The sequence below is a fragment of the Mus musculus genome, chromosome 4, assembly GCF_000001635.26.
Source record: "Mus musculus strain C57BL/6J chromosome 4, GRCm38.p6 C57BL/6J".
NCBI lineage: Eukaryota > Metazoa > Chordata > Mammalia > Rodentia > Muridae > Mus > Mus musculus.
The window spans coordinates 94,759,051-94,785,597 of NC_000070.6; the positions used below are offsets into that span (position 1 = coordinate 94,759,051).

Below are 26,547 nucleotides of genomic sequence, written 5' to 3' on the forward strand. Positions count from 1 at the left end.
TGCAACACAGCTCTATATGCCTGGACTTGGGACAGTTCTGGAGTTTTCAGAACATGCAAACTGTGTCTCAGTTCTCATCCATGTTGACGTTGCTTCACTAGCCTGTTCCTACATGAAATAAAAGAAGAAATGAGTATAAAATGAAAACAAACACTTTTTTTTGTTTTTGTTTTATTCTACTGTTGTAGAGTTTGGAAGTGCTTCTTAGCTCATTTTCTAGAACTCTTTCCCCTGGATATAAGATTTTAAAAAGTCCTATCTACAAACGTTTGCTTTTCCTTGTAATGGCTCTGCAGGCAGGTTGTCACTTAGGAGGATCTGGCTGTGACACTTTTAGAAGAAAACAAAACCCATTTTCTTTGACTTCACAACTTTAGGGATTCATAAATCAATATACTGGGATCATAAATGATCATCACCTTTATCACAATAATCACTACGTCATCCACTATGTGTCACATATTTCTTTTGTTATTTTAGAGATGGGGCAATATTTTTCTATGTAGCACAGGCTAGCTTTGTCCTTGCCTCAGCATCTTGGGTGCTGGAATTACAGGTGTGTATATCATTTTTAAATGAATACATACATATTGTACACATTTATGGGGTACAATGGGATATTTTAACTCATGAATGCATTGAAAAATTGTATTGTAGACAATACTAAAATTTTAAGTCAGAATGTATGTACTACAAATGACTAGTGTGGGGATTTTAATAGGTATGGCTGCCATAGATTCATATGTTTGAATGCTTGGCCCATAGGGGATGGCACTATTAGGAGGTATGACCTTGTTGGAGTAGGTGTGGCTTTGTTGGAGGAATTGTGTCACTGTGTAGGCTGGCTTTAAGGTCTCAAGTTAAACTCAGTGTGGCACTCCGGTTCTTTCTGCTGCCTGAGGATCAAGTCCCTCTCCAGCACCATGTCTGCCTATGTGCTGCCATGTTTCCCATCGTGATGATAATGGACTAAACCTCTGAAAGTGTAAGCCAGCTCCAATTCAATGTTTTCCTTTATAACAGTTGCCTTGGTCATGGTGTCTCTTCACAACAATAAAACCCTAAGACAACTAGGAAACGTAACATCACTGTTTTAGCCAAACAAGCAAAGGAGAGAGGAGGGGATAAAAGAAAGCATTGTGGAAATGTAAAAACAACCCAATCATAAAGAATATTGGAAGGTGAGTTTGAGGATTAGTTATGATTTGGCAGACATACAAGAAAGCAAGTTATCTTAAATAGAAATACAAGAAAACAAATATTCAAAACTATAGAAAACCTTAAATCTTCCAAGATAATACTAATGAGACCCACAAAACTCATAAAATCTGAAAAGCAAATGGAAGGGCAACTTGCTTAGATAAATGTACACACAGTTAGACTGAGAATGTGCAGTTGAGTTTTTCTAATGGATACATTTGGCTGGCTCAAAGGCAATATTCAAAAATAATCAACAATATGGACCAGTCAAAATAGACACCTCATCAGTAAGGGGGATCCAAGAAGCCCATGGGCCAGATAGTAACCTTTTGTTGCTGAATGATGGATCAGTCTAGAGACCCTAAGGAAGGGCTATACAGCTGAGGCGGCAAGAGAGGTAGGGCCCAGCAGACCCAGCAGCAGTTCCTGAGTAAGTAACACAGGATTATGTCACTCATTAATAACTCAGCTCATGCAAGCACTAGTGTGCAACACTGTGATGTTAGCCTTGGTTTTTCCCTTCACTCCGACTTTCTCCTTAATGACACCCAACAAAGAGCAATTTCTGAGTTGGTATTGCCACACCATCACAAAACCCCATACCACACTACAATAAATCAACTTAAACAACATATTTTGTTGGAGAAAAACCCAAACAAACCAATCTCCTTTTTAAAAAATATACAACTACCTTCTAAAGAATTATTGAAAAAAATTTAAAGTAAAAGAATTTCTAGAAAATAAGAAAGAACTCTACTCTCACACTGCTTTCAAAAGCAAAGTCTTTATAGTTTTTTTTTGTTGTTGTGTTGTATTTTTATAAACAAATCAAGAAGTATTCTCAGGAAATAAAACTCAAGAGAAAATGATAATCATAAGATTTCAAAAACTGAAAAAAGAAAACTATCTCATTGTGAAATTTCCAATTAGAAATAAATAAGTTCAGTCATTCATTGAAGTATTTGTCATCTATAGATAGTATAAGTTTATTCTCAAAGCCAAAGATGCTTAGTATACCAATAGTATATGAATACATGGCATAATAATGAAGCATAAAATCCACAGAGCCTACAAACTATAAAGTTTTACCAATTTTTAAAATTCAAAGACATGGAAAGATATTGAGTGATTTTTAATAAGGTGAAATGAGGCTATAGAGATGGCCCACCAGTTAAAAGCACTAACTGCTTTTCCAGAGGACCTGGGTTCAATTCCCAGCACTCACATGGTGGCTCACAAGCATCTATAACTTCAAATTAAACAAGAATAAAACTTGATGATTATGAAAACAAAAAACATGTTTAATAAAAACAAAAATGAAAATATTAGACATGGAAAGATGGGTGATTTTAGCACAGTGGGATGGAGAGGGTAGTGAGATTGATCAGTTACAAGCACTTGTTGCTTTTGTAGAGGACCTGGGTTCAGTTCCCAGCACATATGTGGTAACTCACAACCATCCATAGCACCAGTTTCAAGGGATATAATGCTCTCTCTCACTTCCACAGGTGCTAAGCATGCACATGGTACACAGACATACATCCAAACAAAATAATCACACTACAATAAAATGAATAAACCTAATTTTTAAAAGACATAATTTAGTAAGATGGAAATTTGAACTAAATCAATACATAAATTTGACAATTGACATTCCAACAGGAAACACAGAAAGAGGAAAGAGAGAGAGAGAGACAGAGAGAGAGAGTGAGAGAGCACACAAACAACACAAACACAAAAGTGTTGCATAGTTTAACACATGTTGTCTGCATTAGCCCAGAAGAAGTGGCATCTCTCTCTCACTCATTAAGTCAGCAGGTAACACTCACAGATGCTCTGCCAGTGTCCTCTGTACCTATGTGTGCCTATATGCACATGAACTCTTCGTATTCTTATTTCTAGCTGAGGTTAAAGCTGACCTTCATGCCTGGATGGATGGCAAGTTGACCAATGAGAAGGAACAGGCAGAGGTGGACAAGAGGATATTCAAATTAAATTAGACCAGACCCAAGGCCAAAGAAAAGGCCAAGAGAAAACAATGAGAATGTCAGCATCCTTTCAAAGGAATGCTTGCAGGGGGCAACTCACTTCCAAAGAGAGGGCTACAAATTCAGCATTATCTAGAAAATTCTAACAGTAGCTATCTCTGGATAGCAGTATTGTACACAAAGAATAAAAAGATAACTATCTTAAAACTTGAGTTCTTGGGAAGAAAGGAAGAATACCTTCATCCTGAAGACAGCCTAACCAATCCTCCCTGCTTCTACGTGCTTGGGTAGAGCTGTGTATCGCAAAACAGATCGTGGAAACTTAGCACTGTGAAGCAAAGTATGGCAGAGGCCAGGGAACTGGGATACCTTCAATTTCAGTTCTGACTGCCTCATATCACTTAAGCAATTCCAAGTCATACACAAGTTATTTAGCCTTTGCATCTCAGACCGGTCATCAGTAAGGAGAGGTCAAGGTTCTGATTCTAAGCATTTCCATAAGAGTCGATAAGTGAACGTATAAGTATGAAAAACATCTTTGTAGATTTTATAGATGTGATGTTAAGTGAATGTGAGGCAGGGTTCAGAGAGCAGGGGCCTGAAGGGATGATGTTGGTAAACAGCCATGAAGTTAGGAGACAGACATTTAATATTCTACTGTACAGTAGGGTGACTGAGTGAGGTGATAATGCTTTGCATACTTTGAAAAGCTAGGAAAAGGGACTTTGAACTTTTAACATAGCAGCCAGCCATGCTAGTGTATACCTGAAACCCCAGTGCTTGAGGAGTGCAGTCAGGGAGAGCTGTAATTTAAGGTTATCCTCTGCTACCTAGGGAGTTGGATGCCAGCCTGAACTTCATGAGATCTTGTCAAGAAAGAAAGGAGGAAGGAAGGAAAGGTGAAAGGGAGGTCAATGAACAGAAACCGGTAAGAAATTCTTAATCCCAAGGATGACAAGTGTTTACCCTGGATTGAATAATATACAATGCACACTGAAAGTGTGGCTTTATTTGTTGATAGGTATTGTCTATGATCAGGATAGACCCAAAGGGACAAGGATGAAATTATGGAACCTGGAGAGAGCCGTGACAAGAGAAGCTTGGGCACTGTAGATGGCTTAGAGAGAGTGAGGTTAAGGGAACAACTGCCCTGGCAAAATCTCTCTTCCATCCTCCTGTCTTGCTGGTTCTGTCCAGTAGCCAAGACTGGAAAGGCAGATAGGATCCATGGATCTAGAGCTGCCATGAACCAGCCTCTGTTTCTGAGAGAAGGATTGTTTGAGAGAGACAAAACAAATGGCTTGAAGTCAAATCATGGGTCACAAGCTGATGGCCTATGTTCTGCTTGAGTTAGATTTCCAGATTGCTTGCTCTCTCTCTCTCTCTCTCTCTCTCTCTCTCTCTCTCTCTCTCTCTCTCTCTCTCTCTCTCTCTCTGTGTGTGTGTGTGTGTGTGTGTGTGTGTGTGTGTGTGTGTGTGTGTTTGTTCTGCTTTCTCTCGAGATATCCAGACAGTTCTCTGCTTGAGACATCTTTGTTGCAATATTAAAAAGTCTCTGGATAGCTCATTTCTTGGCAGACCAAAAGCCCAGTCTTTTATTTTATACATTTTTACTCCAGGTTCTCTTTGATTATCCCTGGAAATCAGCATCCTATGACCCCAGCCCCTTAATTCTTAGAAAGAGACAGCAAGCACAGGCACAGACAATAAGATACCTGGGTAGGACCCCACCCTGAAATAACCATTCTTACCATGCCCTGGGCCTGTACTTAAACTCCCTCTGTCCCAGGTTAACCTTGAACTCAAGAATCTGCCTACCTTGTATCTGCCTTTTCTTTGTATTTTTCTGACAAGGTGGCTCATAGTGCAGCTGCCTCTGTTCCTTTAGATCTGTGAAGCTCCTTATATAATTCATATTGCATACTTATGTTTTACATAGTTGAGAAATATATTTTCAAACCCATGTTTTCAATGTTCTTTCCCACAGCCTTAATGGGTGTTCTGAGAAAAAGGTGTACCATTTTGCTGAGACATAGACACACCCTTGTTTCCTGAACTCACGTTGTCTCTGATTATTGTGGAGTTATTAATCTCAGCAGAGAGGACATTCCTTGAAGGAGGAACGTGAAAATACACACACTATTATATAAACAAGCCATACACTCATAGCAACCATCAACACTTGTAGAGGCCCACAACCTGCTGTCTCTGTTCCAGGGGCAGGAAACCATTTAATACTGTCCCTTACATGGCCTTGCTGAACTCAGAGAGCTGGGTAGAGAAGGGTGGGAAGTAGCTGGAGGAGCGCGAGCGCATGAAGTATACTGGCTGGGTGTGGTTGTACATGCCTGTAGTCCCAGCCACCTGGGACACTGAGGTGGGAGGAATGCTTAGGCACAGGAGTTCAGGGCCAGCCCAGGAAGTATGGTGGCAGCTCTTCTCACGCAGAAATAGTGAATTAAGTGGTATACTATAACTTGGCTTAAAAATGGAAATAGTGGATACATGCTAGAGTATGTGATTGGAACACATAATGAAATCAGCTCCCTCAAGAGACTTGCGAGTCCATCTTTCTCTCTGTCTTTAAAATTCTATGAATAGTTAATAAGAGATGCCGGCCAACAGTTTTGTGGACTATTTTCTGACTGTAAAATCAAGCTGACATTATTCCTCCACTCCCTTGCTTTAGCATTAGAATGCTGGTCAAGCATGTCTTTGTAATAAGAACATTGTGAGGAGCCAGTGCTTTTTCTTATGGAATTGCAAAATACTTTTGTTCCTGAACTTTTGAAACACTACAGTCTATAATTCTTGCTCCAAAGACTCAGAAGGTATGAAGGAATTTGCCATCAAGTCTGACCACCTGAGTTTGATCACTAGAATACATATATGTGTGTGTGTATGTATGTAAGTGTGTATGTATATATATATATATATATATATATATATATATATATATATATATATATATATTGCATGCAGCTATATATGGCAAGTGCTCAGGTGTATCCCTCAGTAAGTTCTCATCCTGTCCTGTGTGCTCATGCCAAGGTGTGTGTCAGCCTGCATTTTGGTGTGCAGAGAACTGGCTTCCTATTAAGGTCAACCCTACAAGAAGAGGGCAAGCATCAAAGGCTTCAGAAAGAAACTTGATCCTCCTTAGTTCTCCATCAGCCTGGCCTGCTTCCTGTCCATGAGTGTTTGAAGTATATGGGAGCCCAGGGACACAGCAGGACACAAAGCATTATTAGTTCTCTTTTCTGAGGTACCTTAGCTCCAAGACCTCTGAGGAAAATAATTATTTTTATCTTGGGGTGGGGGCAACAGAGACTGTGGTTTCATGTGGGGATATATATATATATATATATATATATATATATATATATATATATATATATATATATATATAGCCAAGCTAATAAAAATGTCCCTTAATACAAAATTCAGAGATTTAAAAGCTATTTCCCATTTTAAAAATGAGGATGATGTGACAAAACTCCGAGATTGAGCCCTTCACTGTCCCAAACAGCAACTCACAAAACAGTTCCCTTGGGATGGGCGCTCCCCTTCTGAAGGGGTTGGATGTTGTGGGAAGAGCTATGTGAAGAGGGGACTGAGAGAAGGAGGAGGGGGGCTAATATTGGGATGTAAAGTGAATAAAGAAAGAAAGAAAAAAAATAGTTTACTGGTTTTAAAGTCAATTATGCTTGGTGGCTGCTGAAGTTCTTCCAATTCAACCTTGTTGTGGATTGCCTTGGTGTTTGTATTTTGAGGCTAATCGTGCCCTTCCCCCTCCCCCCTCCTTGGAGCGGATCACAGGCTCAGGTGATTTCATGAGAACCTGCTCTCCAAATTTAATTGAAAATAAAGGCCAGAGCCTGTGACTGGCCAGTGGAAGGGAAAGGAAGGGCTGGAAGTTTTAGAGAAGGAGAAAGAAAAGACAGAGACAAAGGAGCGGAGACGGAGAGAGAAGATGGAGAAAAATGAGGTGGAAGATGGAGCAGACCCACGTGGCCTGGAGGAGCTGCAAGTAGCTAGGGATTTCATAGCTGGGCCATAGAATAGTGTAGTGATATATCTGCCCTACACTAGGCGTGTAGCTTATAAATAGCCTCAGCAACCAGGGCCAGCAGCAAGGGAAGACCAGGAGAGCTAGCTTGAGTGCTGAGCGAGACCAGGGCGGCTGCTGGTCCTGGATCCTAGCTGGGCTTAGCATGGATTTATAAAATTACACGCTACACAACCCAATCATATTAAACATATCTATAATCTGTAGACACAGTGCTTGGGCACTGCAGAGGTGAAGGTGAGCAAAGCATAGTTTTTTGTTTTGTTTTTTTTCTCCACTGCTTCACTCTCTAAGGAAGGGGACAGACAAGTCAGTGGTAAGCTAGAACCTCTCATTAATTTGGTTAGTTGTGTGTTCTTTTCTATTTAATTTTTACTTTAAAAATATAAAAAAGTATAAAGGAAGTGGAGTATTAAGTATGCGAGCAGTGAGTGTTCACACTGCTTCTGCCCCACTTAGGATCCCTGTGCCTGACAGTTTGACTAGCTAGACTATCGTCCAGTGTTATGTGTAACAATGTTTGCCACCAAGTGAAAAACTTCACTACATAATACTCTAGTTGCAGAGAGGTTTTAGGCTTTTTCCATGGTCAAATATGTCAGTATTTTCCTTCATGGTTTTGATTGTTTTCATGCCTTTGAGTGAACAGACGAAGTCTGTTTGCGACAGAGACTATATTCTATTCTTTTCTCCACCCACAAAATGTAGCACAAAACCCAGGACTGAAGTATTTATTGAATATATTTATGATAGTCTCATTTTTTTGTGTATGTATGTGAGTGTTTGTGTGAGTAGGTGCACATGCATGTTTGTGGGTATGGGTCTGCATGTGGAGGTCAAAGACAACCCTGAGTGCTGTTTCGCAGACATGATGTACCTTTTTATTTTTGGAAACAAGAGTCTCTTGTTCCTCTGGGCTCACCAATTAGACTTGGCTGGTTGGCTATTGAGACCCAAGCAACCACCTATCTCTATCTCTCTAGCTCCAGTGTTACAAGTGAATGTCTTTGCATCCAGCTTGGTTATCAAGCACTTTACTGAATGAGCCATTCTTCAGCATCTAGTCTCATTCATTGTTAACCCATTCCTTTATTAATGTGTGGCCTATATCAATTATCTCCCAAGCATTGTATTAATTGTTAGAGGTAGAATGAAGTGGAAAGTAGATTTCTTCATGGTATTTGCAGTGATGCATGGTGAATTATAGTATATTTAATATCAATGAGATATGCATATATGAGTTCAAATTTCATATTTCTGTGACATGATATTGGGTTTATTGAGCATCTGTGAGTCTTTTTTTTTATTAGAGTTCGAGACCATAGTCTTTCACTCTTTTTTTTTTTTGATTTATTTATTTATTATATGTAAGTACACTGTAGCTGTCTTCAGATGCACCAGAAGAGGTCATCAGATCTCATTACGGGTGGTTGTGAGCCACCATGTGGTTGCTGGGATTTGAACTTCGGACCTTCGGAAGAGCAGTCGGGTGCTTCGGGTGCTCTTACCCACTGAGCCATCTCACCAGCCCTCTGTGAGTCTTTTTCTTTCTTCCTTTACTTTTTTCATTCTTCCTTTCTCTTTGTTTATTTCTTATTTGAGACAAAACCCTTGCTATGTAGCCTAGGTTGGCTTCAAACTCATGATCTTTCACTCTGTCTTTTTTAGTGCTAAGATTATAGGCTGTACACTACCATGTTGGGCTTGAGATTTTTAAATTTTTTAACCTACAAAATGGACTATGGATGCCTTTTTTTCAACATCGTGATACTTTCTTATTGATAGTGTTTGTAAAGGCTATAGCATAATGTTTCCTGTTCAGTATATAATACAAATGGTAGCTTTCTTTCCTGAACAGCGTAATAGTAAGCCTGCCAGGTGGCCTAGATTTTCTTTTGGCAATCTCAGCCACCATCATAATTCTCAATTGCTTTCATGGTAAACTCATTTCCTTGTTTTGTTCCTGTAATATGTTTTCAGTGGGAGATTTTAGCTGCTCTTTGTGTGCATGTGTGCGTACATACACACACACATACACCCCCCTACACACACAAGCCAAGCCCTCAAAGTGTTGTCTTTATTAGGAGCTAATGAAAAGGATGATGAAGAGCTAAGGGTATGCTGTCATGAAGAACAGAGGTTTCCTTTTTTTTTTTTTTTTGGATGATCACCTTTTGGGGCAGCATAGAAGATTAGGGAATTTGGAAGGCTACTTAGGTAGCAGAAGAGGCCAGAAAGTAAAAGTGGTTGAGTCCAGACAGAGTCGTGCCACACCACACATTTCCTGGTAATGAATAAACAAGGTTCAGTGAGGGAATTTGCCTCAATGTCAGTCTTATTCTCATTGTGACCAAATCAACAAGAAGGCTTCTTAGAAGAGCACCAATTTCAATTGACTCATGACTTTGGAGGTCTTAAGTCTGTGGTTCATGTCTTTGTCGATTCAGAGACAGTGGTGAAGTGGCACATGATGTGGTGGGAGCCAGTGGCCGAGGTTACTCACACCCTAAGCACAGGAAGCAGAGAGAGGAAGGAGCTGGAGTCCAGGCACAAACTTCAGAGGCATGCTCCCAGTGACCAACTTCCCCCAGCAAGTCTCTACTTCCTCCAACACCTCCCCAAAACAGCATGGTGAATGGAGCAGGCAGCTCATCCTCAAACCATAAAAGTAAAGCTGGATCAGAGAGGCCATCAGTGTCGGGCTGGGGTATCTTATCCCTGCGTATCCCTGTTCTTTTTGCTGTCCATCTTTTCCTACTTTTTGATTACTTCTTTTCAGTCTCTTTTCTCCATCATCCTAGTTTCTCTTGGTGCTATGCTGACAGATTTGTAACTGCTCTGAATTCCCCAACCCTCAATATATATTTGGTCACTTATTTGATCGCCCTGGAGTGAGAGAAAGGGTGACAGAAAAAAGTGAGAACTTGAGGACTGGCTTCAGCTTTAATTTGTGCTACTACAGATCACTTACCTTTTTGTCATAAAATGTTCAGCTTCAATCAGATAACTCCAAGGTTCTGGTTTTAGAAACGGTCTCCAGCTTGATAGTACCACACTCCTTCCAACTCTGATATCTCCCAGGATGTCAAACGTTCAACATGTCCAATGAAATCTATCTGTATGGATGCTCAGCTTGTCTGATGCTAGTTATAACTAACCCATATTATTTATTTATTTATTTATTTATTTATTTATTTATTTATTTATTTATTTATTTATTCTGTATGGGGAGAAAATGTCTTTTTTTCTATCAGACAGACAAGGACCTCATTTGGCTAGAAAGCAGGGATAGAAAGTGGGAATGCCCCTGGAAGAAACTGGCTTGGCACAACTCCTGGATAAAAATAGTTTGCTGTAGGGACACGGTCCAGTCACTTCCACAGTGCACTTACCCGATTGTCAACTCCTAGTTATATATTAGTAATTTCCTTTGTTATTTCCAGTCTTGTGCATTGTGGTATCATCCTGTTAGATGTCTAATATCTTGGAGGAAACTTTGAGGATGAAGCCATTGCTCAAACACTTGCTGTATATATAAAAGGATCACAGAGAACAAAAGGAAAGGTGTAGCGCTGTGGAAAACAGGCTTGGGGAACTGGGTTCCTTCCGAGGAGACTAGAAGGCAGAAACATTCTAAATGTAACTTACCATAAGTTTTAGGATGCAACAAGTATATATATATTTTTTCATTTTTATTAGGTATTTAGCTCATTTACATTTCCAATGCTATCCCAAAAGTCCCCCATACCCTCCCCCCCACTCCCCTACCCACCCATTCCCATTTTTTGGCCCTGGCATTCCCCTGTACTGGGGCATATAAAGTTTGCAAGTCCAATGGGCCTCTCTTTGCAGTGATGGCCGACTAGGCCATCTTTTGATACATATGCAGCTGGAGACAAGAGCTCCGGGGTACTGCTTAGTTCATATTGTTCCACCTATAGGGTTGCAGTTCCCTTTAGTTCCTTGGGTGCTTTCTCTAATTCCTCCATTGGGGGCCCTGTGGTCCATTCAATAGCTGACTATGAGCATCCACTTCTGTGTTTGCTAGGCCCTGGCATAGTCTCACAAGAGACAGCTATATCTGGGTCCTTTCAGCAAAATCTTGCTAGTGTATGCAATGGTGTCAGCGTTTGGAAGCTGATCATGGGATGGATCTCTGGATATGGCAATCACTAGATGGTCCATCCTTTCGTCACACTTCCAAATTTTGTCTCTGTAACTCCTTCCATGGGTGTTTTGTTTCCTATTCTAAGAAGGGGCAAAGTGTCCACACTTTGGTCTTCGTTCTCTTGAGTTTAATGTTTGTAGCAAATTATATCTTGGGTATCCTAAGTTTCTGGGCTAATATCCACTTATCAGTGAGTACATATTGTGAGAGTTCCTTTGTGATTGGGTTACCTCACTCAGGATGATGCCCTCCAGGTCCATCCATTTGCCTAGGAATTTCATAAATTCATTCTTTTTAATAGCTGAGTAGTACTCCATTGTGTAAATATACCACATTTTCTGTATCCACTCCTCTGTTGAGGGGCATCTGGGTTCTTTCCAGCTTCTGGCTATTATAAATAAGGCTGCTATGAACATAGTGGAGCATGTGTCCTTTTTACCAGTTGGGGCATCTTCTGGATATATGCCCAGAAGAGGTATTGCTGGATCTTCCGGTAGTACTATGTCCAATTTTCTGAGGAACTGCCAGACTGATTTCCAGAGTGGTTGTACAAGCTTGCAATCCCACCAACAATGGAGGAGTGTTCCTCTTTCTCCACATCCTCGCCAGCATCTGCTGTCACCTGAATTTTTTTATCTTAGCCATTCTGACTGGTGTGAGGTGGAATCTCAGGGTTGTTTTGATTTGCATTTCCCTGATGATTAAGAATGTTGAACATTTTTTCAGGTGCTTCTCTGCCATTCGGTATTCCTTGGGTGAGAAATCTTTGTTCAGTTCTGAGCCCCATTTTTAATGGGGTTATTTGATTTTATGGAGTCTATCTTCTTGAGTTCTTTATATATATTGGATATTAGTCCCCTGTCCGATTTGGGATAGGTAAAGATCCTTTCCCAATCTGTTGGTGGTCTTTTTGTCTTATTGACGGTGTCTTTTGCCTTGCAGAAGCTTTGCAATTTTATGAGGTCCTATTTATCGATTCTCGATCTTACAGCACAAGCCATTGCTGTTCTATTCAGGAATTTTTCCCCTGTACCCATATCTTCAGGCTTTTCCCTACTTTCTCCTCTATAAGTTTCAGTGTCTCTGGTTTTATGTGGAGATCCTTAATCTACTTAGATTTGACCTTAGTACAAGGAGATAGTACTGGATCAATTCGAAATCTTCTACATGATAACAGCCAGTTGTGCCAGCACCATTTGTTGAAAATGCTGTCTTTTTTACACTGGATGGTTTTAGCTCCAACAAGTATAATTTAATGTCCACTTTAGGACAAATTTAAGAAGATTTCAGAAGGCAATCCTTCTAACCATTAAAAAAAAAAAAACAAAACAACAACAACAAAAACAAAAAACAAAAAAACTCCTGACCAGTAGTTATTCTTCTGGAAAAATCGTTCTGTCTTTTTATGTCTTGCATAGCCTCAGTAACTCGAATCCTGTTTTGCTTTATTCTAGAAATGTACTTATTTATATTGTTAGTGTGTGTGTATCTATGTGGCCATGTGCATGAACCACGGGCTGTGGCTGGAAGTCTGAGGACAAACTTACGGAGTTAGTTCTCTCTGCTTTTACATGAATCTCAGGGATCTTACAGGTCACCAGGGTCTTACAGTAACTGCTTTTCTAAACATCTACAAACTCTCCCTTCCCATGCCAGTCAGGTCTTATTAAGTTTACTATTAAACCACCTCATAGAGGTGTGCAATTTCCTATCATGGTACTCATATTATATTCATCAGTGTGATTAATTTTTCATATCTGTTTTTCATCTTTGTTTGTAAGCCATGGGAGATTTGTAATCTCCAAGGCCTACCATTTAATAAATAAACAGTGTTTATTTAAAGGACATACATATTTTTATGGATAATTTTCCTCTTATAATTTCTTCAACCAATTGCCCAACAGTTCTACGTAGCTTTTGCATTATCTTTGTTTCCTTGGCTCATTACAGGGATCTAAATTCCAAAACTGCTTTTAGCTAAGGCCTTTTGGGGTTCATTGCCCTTCACCTGGTCTTTGAAGTGCTTTGGGACAAGATAGATCTAATAGTCATTTGAAATGCATGTGACTTTCATATACCTTTCACTGTTACAAAGGGAGAGTCATTTAATGTCCTCTGAGCTTGCCAGTCCTTCAGGGTCGAGGACCCAGTTCATCAGAAGCTGATTATTAGAGCTGTGTGCCACTGGGTCTGGAGTGTGCTCTATGGAGTGTGCTCAATGGAGTATGTTTTATAGAGTATGCTATTGCTGTTTCACAGTGGAGTAAATTCTCATTGACATTCATGACTCATCTGTTTTAAAAGGAGTTAAAATTGATGACTTTTAAATATGTTTAATAAAGCAGTATCATTCTTCTTGTCAAATAAAAATCACATGTTGAGTCTAAATTTAAAAACACAGGAAGATTTGAGCAGCTCTGGAAGACTGTGACTGCACATGTGGAAAGGAGGCAGGTTGGAACTCATTCTGTCCCATTACTCTTATGTATTCTCAGAAACTTCATGAGCCCCCCTTTTAAAATATTTTTTATTATTACGTATTTTCCTCAATTACATTTAGAATGCTATCCCAAAAGTCCCCCATACCCTCCCCCCCACTTCCCTACCCACCCATTCCCATTTTTTGGCCCTGGCATTCCCCTGTACTGGGGCATATAAAGTTTGCCTGACCAATGGGCCTCTCTTTCAGTGATGGCCGACTAGGCCATCTTTTGATACATATGCAGCTAGAGTCAAGAGCTCCGGGGTTCTGGTTAGTTCATAATGTTGTTGCACCTACAGGGTTGCAGATCTCTTTAGCTCCTTGGATACTTTCTCTAGCTCCTCCATTGGGGGCCCTGTGCTCCATCCAATAGCTGACTGTGAGCATCTACTTATGTGTTTGCTAGGCCCCGACCTAGTCTCACAAGAGACAGCTATATCAGGGTCCTTTCAGCAAAATCTTGCTAGTGTATGCAATGGTGTCATTGTTTGGAGGCTAATTATGGGATGGATCTCTGGATATGGCAGTCTCTAGATGGTCTATCCTTTTGTCTCAGCTCCAAACTTTGTCTCTGTAACTCCTTCCATGGGTGTTTTGTTTCCAATTCCAAGAAGGGGCAAAGTGTCCACACTTTGGTCTTCGTTCTTCTTCAGTTTCATGTGTTTTGCAAATTGTATCTTATATCTCGGGTATACTAAGTTTCTGAGCTAATATCCACTTATCAGTGAGTACATATCATTTGAGTTCTTTTGTGATTGTGTTACCTCACTCAGGATGATGCCCTCCAGGTCCATCCATTTGCCTAGGAATTTCATAAATTCATTCTTTTTAATAGCTGAGTAGTACTCCATTGTGTAGATGTACCACATTTTTTTGTATCCATTCCTCTGTTGAGGGGCATCTGGGTTCTTTCCAGCTTCTGGCTATTATAAATAAGGCTGCTATGAACATAGTGGAGCATGTGTCCTTCTTACTGGTTGGGACATCTTCTGGATATATGCCCAGGAGAGGTATTGTGGGATTCTCCAGTAGTACTATGTCCAATTTTCTGAGGAACTGCCAGACTGATTTCCAGAGTGGTTGTACAAGCTTGCAATCCCACCAACAATGGAGAAGAGTTCCTCTTTCTCCACATCCTCATGAGCCCCTTTTAAGAAAATAAAAAATAATGGTTCCTTGAAGTCAAGTTTAAAAGCACGGTTCTTTCTCCAAGTTTGAGTTCAATTTAATTTGACTATACAGGTGTTGATTCAGGTCCAAAGTCATCCTGTGACTACTTCTAAAGAAAAAGATTTTCATTTCCATAGTGTTGTTAATTACCATGCAAAGCAATAACAAGTGGAAGAAAATTGAAACGTGAAAACAAATGTTAAGGTCTGGGGATATAGCTCACTAGAGTGTTTGTCTAGCATTCATAAGGTCCTGAGTTCAAGTCCCAGCATGATTCAAAACAAAAAGAGGAGTTGGAGAGATAGCTCAGTTGGTAAAGTGTTTGCTAGGTAAGCATGGAGACCCGAGTTCAACTCCCAGTACCCACGTAAAAGTCAAGCATGCTGCTACATTCTTGTAATCCCAGAGCTGGAGAGGTGGAGACAAGCAGATCCCTAGGGCTTGCTTGGACAATGGACCTAATCTAATCAATAAAGCAGGTATCATTGAGAGACCCCATTTCAAAAACAAGGGGGTCATTCTGGAGGAATAGCACCCGAGGTCAACCTATGTTCCTGACACTCATATATATTTACATGTATACACACCTGTATACATGCATCTGTACCCCCACTGCTGCAATTATTGGCACACAGGGTCATGTCTGGCTTTTTACATGGGCATTGGGGTTTCTAACTCAATGCCTCAGGTCCTCCTCAGGCTGGCTCATACCCACTGTGCCATCTCCTCAGTCCTGAAAGATCTGCCTTTTGACAGCTTTCTCAGGAAAATATTCTTTGCAACATGTGCTGTGTGTTTCACGAGCTGTGCTGTTGCTACCACGTCTCCCATAGCATCTGTAGAAGGCTTCTTTGACAGGCCTGCAAGATGTATCCCTGAGTAAAGGCTCTTGCTGCTGCCTGACGACCTGACTTTGATCCTGGAACCCACGTGGTAGAAGAGAATCAACTTCTACAAGTTGTCCTCTAGCCTCTACATATGCAACATGTCATACACGCCAAGAAACACACACACACACACACACACACACACACTAAAGATATAGTTTTCAAAAAAGACTTTAAAGAAGCCATAGGCTACAGTCATGTCCAATGCAAGGGGCCTCTGCCCTATACTCTGAAGTCTAACTACCATCCTCTTTCTTTTTATTAAATTAGATTGTAAGCGTTCCCTGTCCCCAGCATCTCTGCGTGCTGTCATATTCTATATAATCACTGCAAAAACTGAAAAAGAAAATGTGTCATTTAAATTTGAGTCAAGAAAGTAAGTGGGTAAGGGGATAAGTGACAAGAGACATGTATATCTATAGCCCTTTCCCCCTTTGGTATATAAACTACTAACAATAAAAAGGTATTAGTGATTCATTTCGTCCTGGGCCCACCCATGCTACGGCTTCTGCAGCCAGTGGTCTTTGTGTGAGGACCCAGAAGTGGTGGACCACTCTGTAGGCTCTCATTCTCCTCAGTTACTCCTGATCTTCACTGAGCTTGTTTCTAGAATGCTGGCCAGAAGATGGCTGCATTGTCTATCCTTTGCATCCTGTCTGGGCTCTTGCCCCCAAGGTGGATGCCACACTGGGGTCCACACATTACACCTCACAGTCCTCTTGGTGAGACCAGAGCCCGCTCTCTTCGACATCTCATAGAAATGTGTTCATTTCCCATCCATGTAATGGAAGTAAAAGCAAAAGCCACTAGTCAGTGTGGATGTTAAATGCCAGAAAAATTCTGCTGTTGCTTCTCAAAGGTTACTACGACATGGCAGTGACAGGAGTTGTGAGGGCCTCCTCCAGAAGAGCTGTTTGTGGCTCCTGACCTTCTTCAGGGGAGTGCAATGACATCTACTCTTTGAACATTTACTTTTTATGTGTAGGTAATTTTGCACATCTAAGTACACGGCAAAAGATTTCCTGTCAGCATTTCCTCCTGACCACTCAGTATTCCCCTGCTAGGTAAATCCTGTATTTACTTTCATGTATCACCTTCTAAAAGTTATTTAGACACATACAGACATAGATCTTACTTTGAGAAAACTAAACAGACGTGTGTGTGTGTGTGTGTGTGTGTGTATGTATTCTAGGAAGCTAGTAGGTGCTCTTTTTCCCGAAGAGCCCATATATATAATCCCAGCTCCAGCATAAAAGGTCTGACTCTGTCAATAAATGGTTCCTGTTAGTGATGACAGCAGACCTCACAGATGGAAGAAGACTGTTAAAATTGATATATCGAAAAAGGTGGCAAAATCGAACCAAGTTCAGACTCCCGAGTACACAATTCCATTTTTCAGCACTGAAAGTGAGAAGTAGCTGAGAGGGACAAGACCGTACAGACCTGGTTCCGACCTAGCTGGTCTTTGCAAGCCAAGTGTGTTGTCTGTTATTTCCTAAAGCTGTAAAATGAGCTGTGCTCAGTGCCAGCGAGAGCAGGAGAGCAGATCTCATGCTTTTGGCGAGTCCGTTGACTGGGCCTAGAAATGGGGCTGGATGGAACTGCAGTGGAGGAATGAGAGTGTTTCCTTCCTGAGGAAGACCTTCTGTGGGCCATGCCTAAAATGAGGACAGCAGGAGGTGAGGTGCACTCAGTCAGGGGCTTGGCTGCGTTTGTGTATAGAAGAGGAGGCATGAGCTGGAGCTATTTTTGGAGGCTGTGATTTCACGTTGAGATTTTTCTGGCTCATCCTATCCGCAACAATTTTATGACCTGTCTGGGTTGGCATTGACTGTCAATTGTATGCAGTCTCGAGCCATCCGAAAAGTTCCAACTGAAGAACTGCCTGAATCAGCCTGACTCATGGCTATGTCTGTGGAGGGTTGTCTTGCTTACTTGAGGGAAGAGGGCCCAGCCCACACAGCCCCAGTCCTGAGGCAAAAGGTCCTGGCTATGTAAGAAAGCTAGCTAAGCACGAGCAGGGAGCAAGCTAACAGGCAGCATCCCTCCACAGGATCCGCTTAAGGTTTGCCCTACATGCCCTACATGCCCTACATGCCCTACATGCCCTTAATGATCAACCTTGACCCAGAAGTGTAAACTCTTCCTTCAAAGTTGTTCTTGGTCAAAGCAACAAAATGAAGCTAAAACATTATCTCCAACTTCCTGTTTCCCAGAGATCTTACAGGTGAGGTTAGAAGAGGGATGCTTCAAGATTAAAAAAAATGGGAATGAGTGGGTAGGGAAGTGGGGGGGGGGAGGGTATGGGGGACTTTTGGGATAGCATTGGAAATGTAATTGAGGAAAATATGTAATAAAAAAATAAATTTAAAAAAAAAGATTAAGCTTGGAAAATTATGCTAGGTCCATGTCCTCTCGTCCTCATGCATGAAATGTAACTAACTACAAGTCCTACTTATATTGAGTTGGCCTTGAAATTCTTCTTTCTAGTTAATCAGATAAAGAACCTCCTAGTAAGGAAATCCTCAGAACACCACTGCAGGCAGCAATCACTGGCAACTGACCTGGAAACCATAGTGTAGGATGAGTACTGTGCACAGTGCTCAAGCAAGATCTGGTAAATAAACTCCAGTCTGCTTCTGATCCGTGGCCACCTTTCTGTGATATTCTGTAAAAATGATGATGTTTGTTTCTGTCTCCTTGTAATCTAAGAATTAAAAGGCAAGAGAAACTGGATAAAGGGGCAGGACTGGGAGTGAAGGAGGTAGGAAGAGGGGCATAAGAATGGGTAGAGAAAATCGGAGAAAGCAAAACAATAACATCATAATCAACAACAACAAAGATGTTGCCAGCTCCTTGCCGGCAGGTCCAGGGGAGAGGAGAAAGGTCCCGGTCTGCCAGGGTCTCTTCGGGGCTGAGGGAGATGGTGACTGTTGATGGCCCAAAAGAAACACACTGAGCCCAGGAGTCTTGTCAAAGCAGGAACTCAACTTTATGACATCATCCTCTTCTATAAATTTGGAACAGGGCTGGAAAGATGGCTCAGCGGTTAAGAGGACTGATTGCTCTTCCACACGTCCTAAGTTCAATTCCCAGCAACCGCAATGGTGGCTCACAACCATCTGTAATGGGATCTGATGCCCTCTTCTGGTGTGTCTGAAGATAGCTACAGGGTACTCATATACAGTAAATAAATCAGTCTTAAAAAAAAAAGTTCGGGAGGGGGATTATTGGTGGCATAAGATGACTTAGGAGGTGGGGAAGGGTGACGGAGGGTATGGAGTGACTGACAGGGCCAATGGCAAAGCTCTACATCAGCAATGGCAAGACAGAGGCAGGGCCAAACAAGTCTTGCTGAGTCTTCCCTATACGGAAGTGACTGAGACAAGTCTCAAAACTTGAGCCAGACTTGGGTTTGTCCTCAGGGCCCAAACCAGGGTCAAAATGGGGCCCAACAGACATTATTTTTTTCTAAGTCTGTAAGTCCATCTAGATACCTGTCTACCCCTGCCCCATGCTTGGGATTGAACCCAGGGCCTCAGGTAGAGCAGGCAAGCATTCCACCATTGAGTTATTCCCCTAGTCCAGATTTTCAGTTTTTAAAATGTAAATGTGCTTTTCTTATTTCTTAAATAAATGTTAAAGGTCAGGCAGTGGATGAGGTTTAGTGTTAGGCATTCAGGAAATAGAGTAAAAGGAAATGAATTATGGTCATCAGGTGCTAGGTGTGTGTGTGTGTGTGTGTGTGTGTGTGTGTGTGTGTGTGTGTGTATGACTGACATCACCTATAAGACCTGTAAGTATTTTATGGTATTTAGTCTTTATCGGGCAAAGGACTTACCAGCACCACTGTAAAGATGATGTAAATGAGCCCAGAGGGAGATGAAGTGTTTCCTTAGACATCATCTCGCTAATCTCGATAAGAACTTAATGTGGAACCATAGTAATATTTTTCTGAAAATATCTCCTGCTTTTGAAGAGACTGGACTTTTGCCAGACTACAACTAAGTTTGTAATATACTCTGAGGTTACTTAAGTCTATGTATTCAATCTGCTGTCCTACCGTGTACTGTGCCTTCTAACTGGTTTAACCTGCCTTTAAGAAAGCAATGTAAGTGACCCTTACCCTGCCTTGGATTTCCCATGCAATCAGCTTTTATACCCTAAGGCAATGCATAGTTTTAATCTTAACTAGGTACTCTCCACACCCCTGACCATGAATAATCTACATATGTGTGTATACTGTGGTAATAATATGCTGAAAGCAGCCATCAGGTTGAGAACAACCTTAAACAACAAACACTGTAACAGTTCAAAGCAACATGGATGTAGGTTGATTACATCTTCACGTGGTTTTAGGTGCTATTCTGGAGTACTAAAGTTTCCCCTGTGTACAACTCTTAAAATTCACTGTCTAGACGTATCCCGCGTGCCTTCCCCTACCATGCTTTCTGTGCTGTTCAATAAATACGGAGCAGAGCCCTTTGTTACAACAGGGAACATAGACAGACAGCTAGGACAGACACAAGTAAAACATGTATAACAGCCCGGTAATACAGACAGACCTCAGGCCAAGTTTCACACAGATTTTTCCTAGGGAGAGGGATGGCCTTGCTCTTGGTCTAAACTACTCCAAGAGGAAGTCTCTTTTGTCACCATTTTTGTGACACTGACACATTTTGTCGCCCCCTCCACCCCCCCCCCCCCCGCTCTTCTGAGTTTTTTTAAATAATATTTTGAAAATGAAGGTCTATAAAGTTAGCATAAGTGGATATAGTTGTTGATACAGACCTTTAGTGTGCTTAGTGGGCAGTATTCTAAAATCAATTCACTAATTAAAAACTAATAATGATAATTTATTAATAATATTATACTATCTTCATTTCTTAGCTTAATTGAGCAAGCATTTAATTAATGCCTAACTATGCCTCAATCAATATAGTAGAGCATATATTGTACATACATACTTGTACACACACACACACACACACACACACACACACACACACACACACATTATGTTCAAGTCTATTGCAGATCAGGTATGCAGTGGGGAAGTGGAAGAAGTAAGGTCTAGCAGATGAAAGGACTTGATTCCTTGGTAAAGAATTTTGATTCTGTCCAGTGGGATACAGGCACATGATCAGAACATTTTAAAATGATTGTTCATATAACTATTTTTTATTAATTAATTATTTTATTTATTTATATCCCTAATGTTACCCTCTCCAGGTCCCCCCTTGCAGAGTTCTTCTCCCCATCCCCCTTTCCTTCACCTCTGAGAGGGTACCCCCCCCCCAAGGGGGGCATCAAGTCTCTACAGGATTAGGTGTATCCCATTGAGGCCAGACAAAGAAGTTGTCTGCTACATGTGCAAGGGGCCCTTGGACCAGCCCATGTATGCTCTGGTGGCTTAGTCTCTGAGCGCTCGCAGGGGTCTGGGTTAATTGAGACTGTGGTCTCCCTATGGGGTTGGCATCCCCATCAGTTTCTTCAGTCCTTCTCCTATTCTTCCATAGAGGTCTCTGACTTCGGTCCAATGCTTGACTGTAAGTATCTGCATCTGTCTCAGTCAGCTGCTGGTAGAGCCTCTCAGAGGACAGCCATGTTAGGCTCCTGACTGCAAGCACAACATGACATCAGTAATAGTGTTACGGATTGGTGCCTGCCCATAGGACATATCCCTTGCAGACCCTAAGAGATCCAATGACTGTTTTTAAATGAGGCTTTAGGCAAGAGGAGCTTTACTTGAGGAGTCATGTTGATGGCTGCCATGTATCATGCTCTCTTTTTCTTTTTAGGAGTAGTAGAAGGCGCCATGGACCTGATCTTGATCAATTCCCTACCTCTTGTGTCTGATGCCGAAACATCCCTCACCTGCATTGCCTCTGGGTGGCACCCCCATGAGCCCATCACCATAGGAAGGGACTTTGAAGCCTTAATGAACCAGCACCAAGATCCACTGGAGGTTACTCAAGATGTGACCAGAGAATGGGCGAAAAAAGTTGTTTGGAAGAGAGAAAAGGCCAGTAAGATTAATGGTGCTTATTTCTGTGAAGGTCGAGTTCGAGGACAGGCTATAAGGATACGGACCATGAAGATGCGTCAACAAGGTAACATGCTCTAAGTGCTGAACAGCTTGGATTCAGTGGGGCACACACACATTTGACCACTGTTGTCTTTGAGGTTGCACAGACTGCCTGAGTGTAGAAACTGAAGGCGCTGTCTTCCTCAGAGTTGCTTATCTCTGCTACACAGAATGTTAGAGATAAAAGATACAGCCCAGTCTAACCCTCTCCCTAAACTGGGACCAGTCAGGCCAAACTCTTATTATATATATCATGCCCAGTTGATAATATAAATGAAATATATTGTACATTCAAATTGATTCATAACATTATGCACATATAATTATACTGCATGTATATAATATGAAAATGTCTTTACCAAGAATATTGCCTATTTTAACATTGCTGATGTATTTTATTTATTTGATTTTTTGGTTTGTTTATACATATTCCTAAAGGTAGTTAATGGTTTAAAGGAAAATATGCTCTAAGAGTTTTTTTCAGGAAGGTAGCAGAAAAGCTGGCCCAGCAGTCTGGAGCTCTTGTTTTATCTTGTAGGAGAGCTGGGCAAGGTTCCTAGGACCCACATCTCGAGGCTCACAGTGCCTGTAACACCAGTGAATATCTTGACACTCTCTTTGGGCCTTTGAGGCCACTTGCATGCATTTGAACATACCCACACTCAGAACACACACACACACACACACACACACACACACACACACAGAGAGAGAGAGAGAGAGAGAGAGAGAGAGAGAGAGAGCTCAGAGGTTAAGAACAGTTGTTGCTCTCTCAGAAGACCTGGACTTGATTTTTGTTTTGTTTTGTTTTGTTTTGTTTTGTTTGTTTTTGTTTTTGTTTTTGTTTTTGTTTTTGTTTTTGTTTTTGAGACAGGGTTTTCCTGTGTAGTCCTGGCTGTCCTAGAACTTACTTTGTAGACCTGGCTGGCCTTGAACTCAGAAATCTGCCTGCCTCTGCCTCCCAGGCATGCCCCACCACTGCCTGGCTTGGATTTCATTCTTAACACGCATGTACATGTGGACCACAACCATCCAATGTGCTTTTATGACCTCTGAGGGCAACAGGCCACAGATATACAGACAGACATGCAGGCAAAGCACTCATACACATAGATAATCTGAAAATTCCTTAAAATTAATAAATTAATTAAAAATAGACAAATTCAATGGGAAGTATCTACCTGTAACCCAATTTCATTGGTTTCTTGTATCAATGATGTTTTTATTTTAAACAATTACTTATTTAATTATTTATTATTACTATTTATTTGATATAATTTATAGTTATATAAATGTAATATAGTTAGATAAACAAAACAATTATATAATATAATCATTATTAATCAGTATTAATGATTTATTTAATTAAATATTTGAACAAAATTTTGTGTAACATAACCATAAGTAGAAACACAGCTAAAAACCTTTGTAGCTTAAAAAAATTGGACTTAAAAACTGTGTAGTGCTAATTAGTTATAGCTTTATAGGACTGACCTTGGCTGGAGGAACTTGGCTTGGCTCAGTATGTCTATTGTCTATGGCAGACTAACCCAGGTATGTTCTCACGGAGATGAAAGAGGGGGAAGAGAACAATGCAAACTTGGGACTTCTTGAACTCTAGACTGGGACCTGCATGCTATTACTAACCTGTCATTTTATTGCCCTGGAGAAGTCAAATAGCTGAGCTTAGAGTCTGAGTGAGGAGTCCTGCAAACTAACAATGCAAAGAGCATGGTTTTTTAAAAAAGAATGAGAAACTGTGACCCTCTTTGTAAGTCACCATTCTGGGAAGGGGACCATGCTTCTCTTTTAGTGATTGAGCACCCAGGCTCCATTCAAAAAATATTAGCATACTGAGGGGGAATTTTGAGAGCCTTCTGAGAAAGAAAGGGGGGTGGGGGGGGGAGAGTGGCTCTGGACGTGGATGTGTCTGATGGATTTGCTGCTGTCTTCTGTGAGGAAGGCACAGATTTCATGCTGTGATGACCTTGCCTTGATCTCAAAGGACTGATTTGACCCCTCACCCATCAGCCACCTTCTTGGAATGGGTGATGCCTCAAATAAATTCATCCTTGTAAAGATTTTGTTGCCTAAGCACAGAACTCAAGGTTTGTCACTTCATGAAATAAAGAGATTGTTAGTACTTTCAAGGGTTTTTTTTTAAAGTTTTTTTTTTTATGTGCAACTGTGTTTTGCTACACGTATGACTGTGCACCATATGTGTGCCTGCTTCCTGCAGAAGCCAGAAGATGGTGTTGGATTCCCTGGACCTAGAGTTACAGACAGTTGTGAGCTACCATGTAAGTGCAGAGAACTGAACCCAGGTCCTCTGCAAGAACAAGTGTTCTTAACCACTGATCCATATTCCATACCTCTCAGGGATTTATTCTAAATGATAAAGCTGATGCAGGTAAATTGAATACTTCTGCACATTTTGATTTTAGAATCTGCAGAGCTTTTATTTCTTTTAGTTTTGATTGTTGTGTGTGTGTGTGTGTGACCATACCAGCATAGGTATAGAGGTCAGAGGACAACTTTATAAAGTTGGTGTTCTCTCTCCACATTTGATCGGCACAGGGATCAAACTTAGGTGGCCAAACTTGGCAGCAACTGCCTTTACCTGCTGAACCGTCTCCCTGGCTCTTACAGGGCCTTTTAGATCCTTGAAGGTGTATACAAGTCACCTGTGGCTCTTTCCAAATGGAGACTTTGGCTCTGAAGTTTGCTAAGCAAGCCCTGGGACTCCTGTGTTGGAACCAAAGGGCCCAGAGGCAAGTGCCTACCCTACCACAGACTGTACCATGAGTGGCAAGAATTCAGGGTCAGCCCCTCTCTGACATCCACCTGAAATCATTCCTTTGAATTTGCTAAGTTCACTAGGTAAAATATTTGGAGGCAGCAAGCTCAACTTAAGGTCAAAAGTGATAAAAATCTCGATTCCTCACAAACAAAGGAGTTTTCTTTTTAAAAGCAAAACTATACTGTTCACCTTTAAATGACATCAGGGCAAGTGGGAAAAGCGCAGGGCAGACATTCCCAGGGTTGCAGCTCTCCACAGGGGGAGCAGAGGTTGAACAAAGGGATATGAGGTGTGCCAAAGCTATCATGGCTGATGGGCAGCTCTGTTATTTTTCACATGTCATTTGGGTTTGATTTGTGTAAAGCCTGTGTCATTTGCTGAGTTTCCACATTCCTAATGACGATCGTCTGAGATTTGTGCCCCATTCACTTAGAGTGTAAAGTGTCAACATTCCCTCTTGGGGCTCTCACGAGGTCACTCTTAATGAAATACGAATGGTAATATGTAGAGCATATTGAACAGTGTTTTGGGAGTTACAAACTATCACTAATGAGACATCCAGACCATGAACCTGGCTCCCAGAGGAACAGGATATTTTAAGTTCAGTTAAATGACACAAGGCAGGTTTGGATGGTGAGCAATAGTTAAGATGGGGTAGCTTTTACACTTATATCCTCCAGATTTGAATTCTTTATCATTCACCAGCTGTACAGCTTGAAGCAAGTTAGTTAACGTCTGTTGGTCTCATTTCTCCCTATCTGTGGAATGGGTATAATAATACCTACATTGTTATGTTAAATTTTCAATAAGATTACATATGTACATACCTGTCTGTCTTTATGCATATATGAAGCTTGACCCCAGGAGCACACTGCTTTATATAATGCTTGTATAAAGTAACTTAATTCAACATAAGCTGCTTATAAACAGTAGAAATGGGATGGCATGGTCCCTAGTTCAGAAACTGTGATCATGGCTCCTACAGAGACCTTTGTATAGCAGCCTCAGTGTTAACAGTTCTCTCTTCAGTCTGAGCACTGGCTTTAAAGGCACAAGGTTTCTACTGAAGGCCCCGACAGGAACCAGAGCAGAAGAGTGGAGACGTGAGACCGGAAGACAGCTGTGGTCTGTCTAGGTGTTCTGGTCAGGACAGGTTCTTCAATTAAAGTCAGAGGAATTCCTTATTTGAACATCAAGGAGGATGAAGATTGTTTCCAGGTGCTTCTGAAAATCAAATGAGGTGCTTCAACATGACTAGCACTATCTGGCTCAAAGTCAAGTTTCAACTGCTCTTATAGCACATTAGAGAGTAGTACTTCAGTGGTTTGTTGTTGTTTGGTTTTTTATTTTGGTGTCTTGTTTGTTATAAAAGTAGCTTTTATTTGCCTGGGTAATTGCCATCTTGGAGGCTTACTGCTTCCGTCTGTTAACCTAGGCTTAGTTCAGGAAGCTTCTAGCTTCCGTACAATCTAATCTAGGCCTAGAATGTGTTCAGCCTCTGAAACTTATTAATGACTAAAATCATCCTTTCTAGTTATTTCTGAACTCTGGCTGACTGGTTCGACTCAGTTGTTCTGACTCAAACTCCTCTCAAAGCTGACAGATTCAATCTGGTTTCTCACTTTGAGCCACTCCTGAATTGCTCTACTTGACCTCAAACTAACTCTAGCCATGTGTTCTGATCTTCTAGTTACA

General features: G+C 41.1%; 1 protein-coding gene across 4 annotated transcripts in view; it reads left to right on the forward strand.

Moving 5' to 3' along the window:
* Nucleotides 1-26,547, forward strand: part of Tek (TEK receptor tyrosine kinase) — a 135,891-nt gene that overhangs the window by 19,965 nt on the left and 89,379 nt on the right. For all 4 annotated transcript variants that reach the window (XM_006502930.3, NM_013690.3, NM_001290549.1 and 1 more), the window contains exon 2: nucleotides 21,766-22,077. Coding sequence is in view for 3 of the 4 variants with exons in the window: in NM_013690.3 (NP_038718.2) it covers nucleotides 21,766-22,077 (312 nt within the window). In the remaining variant the exon portion in view is untranslated. The remainder of the gene's footprint in view (nucleotides 1-21,765; nucleotides 22,078-26,547) is intronic.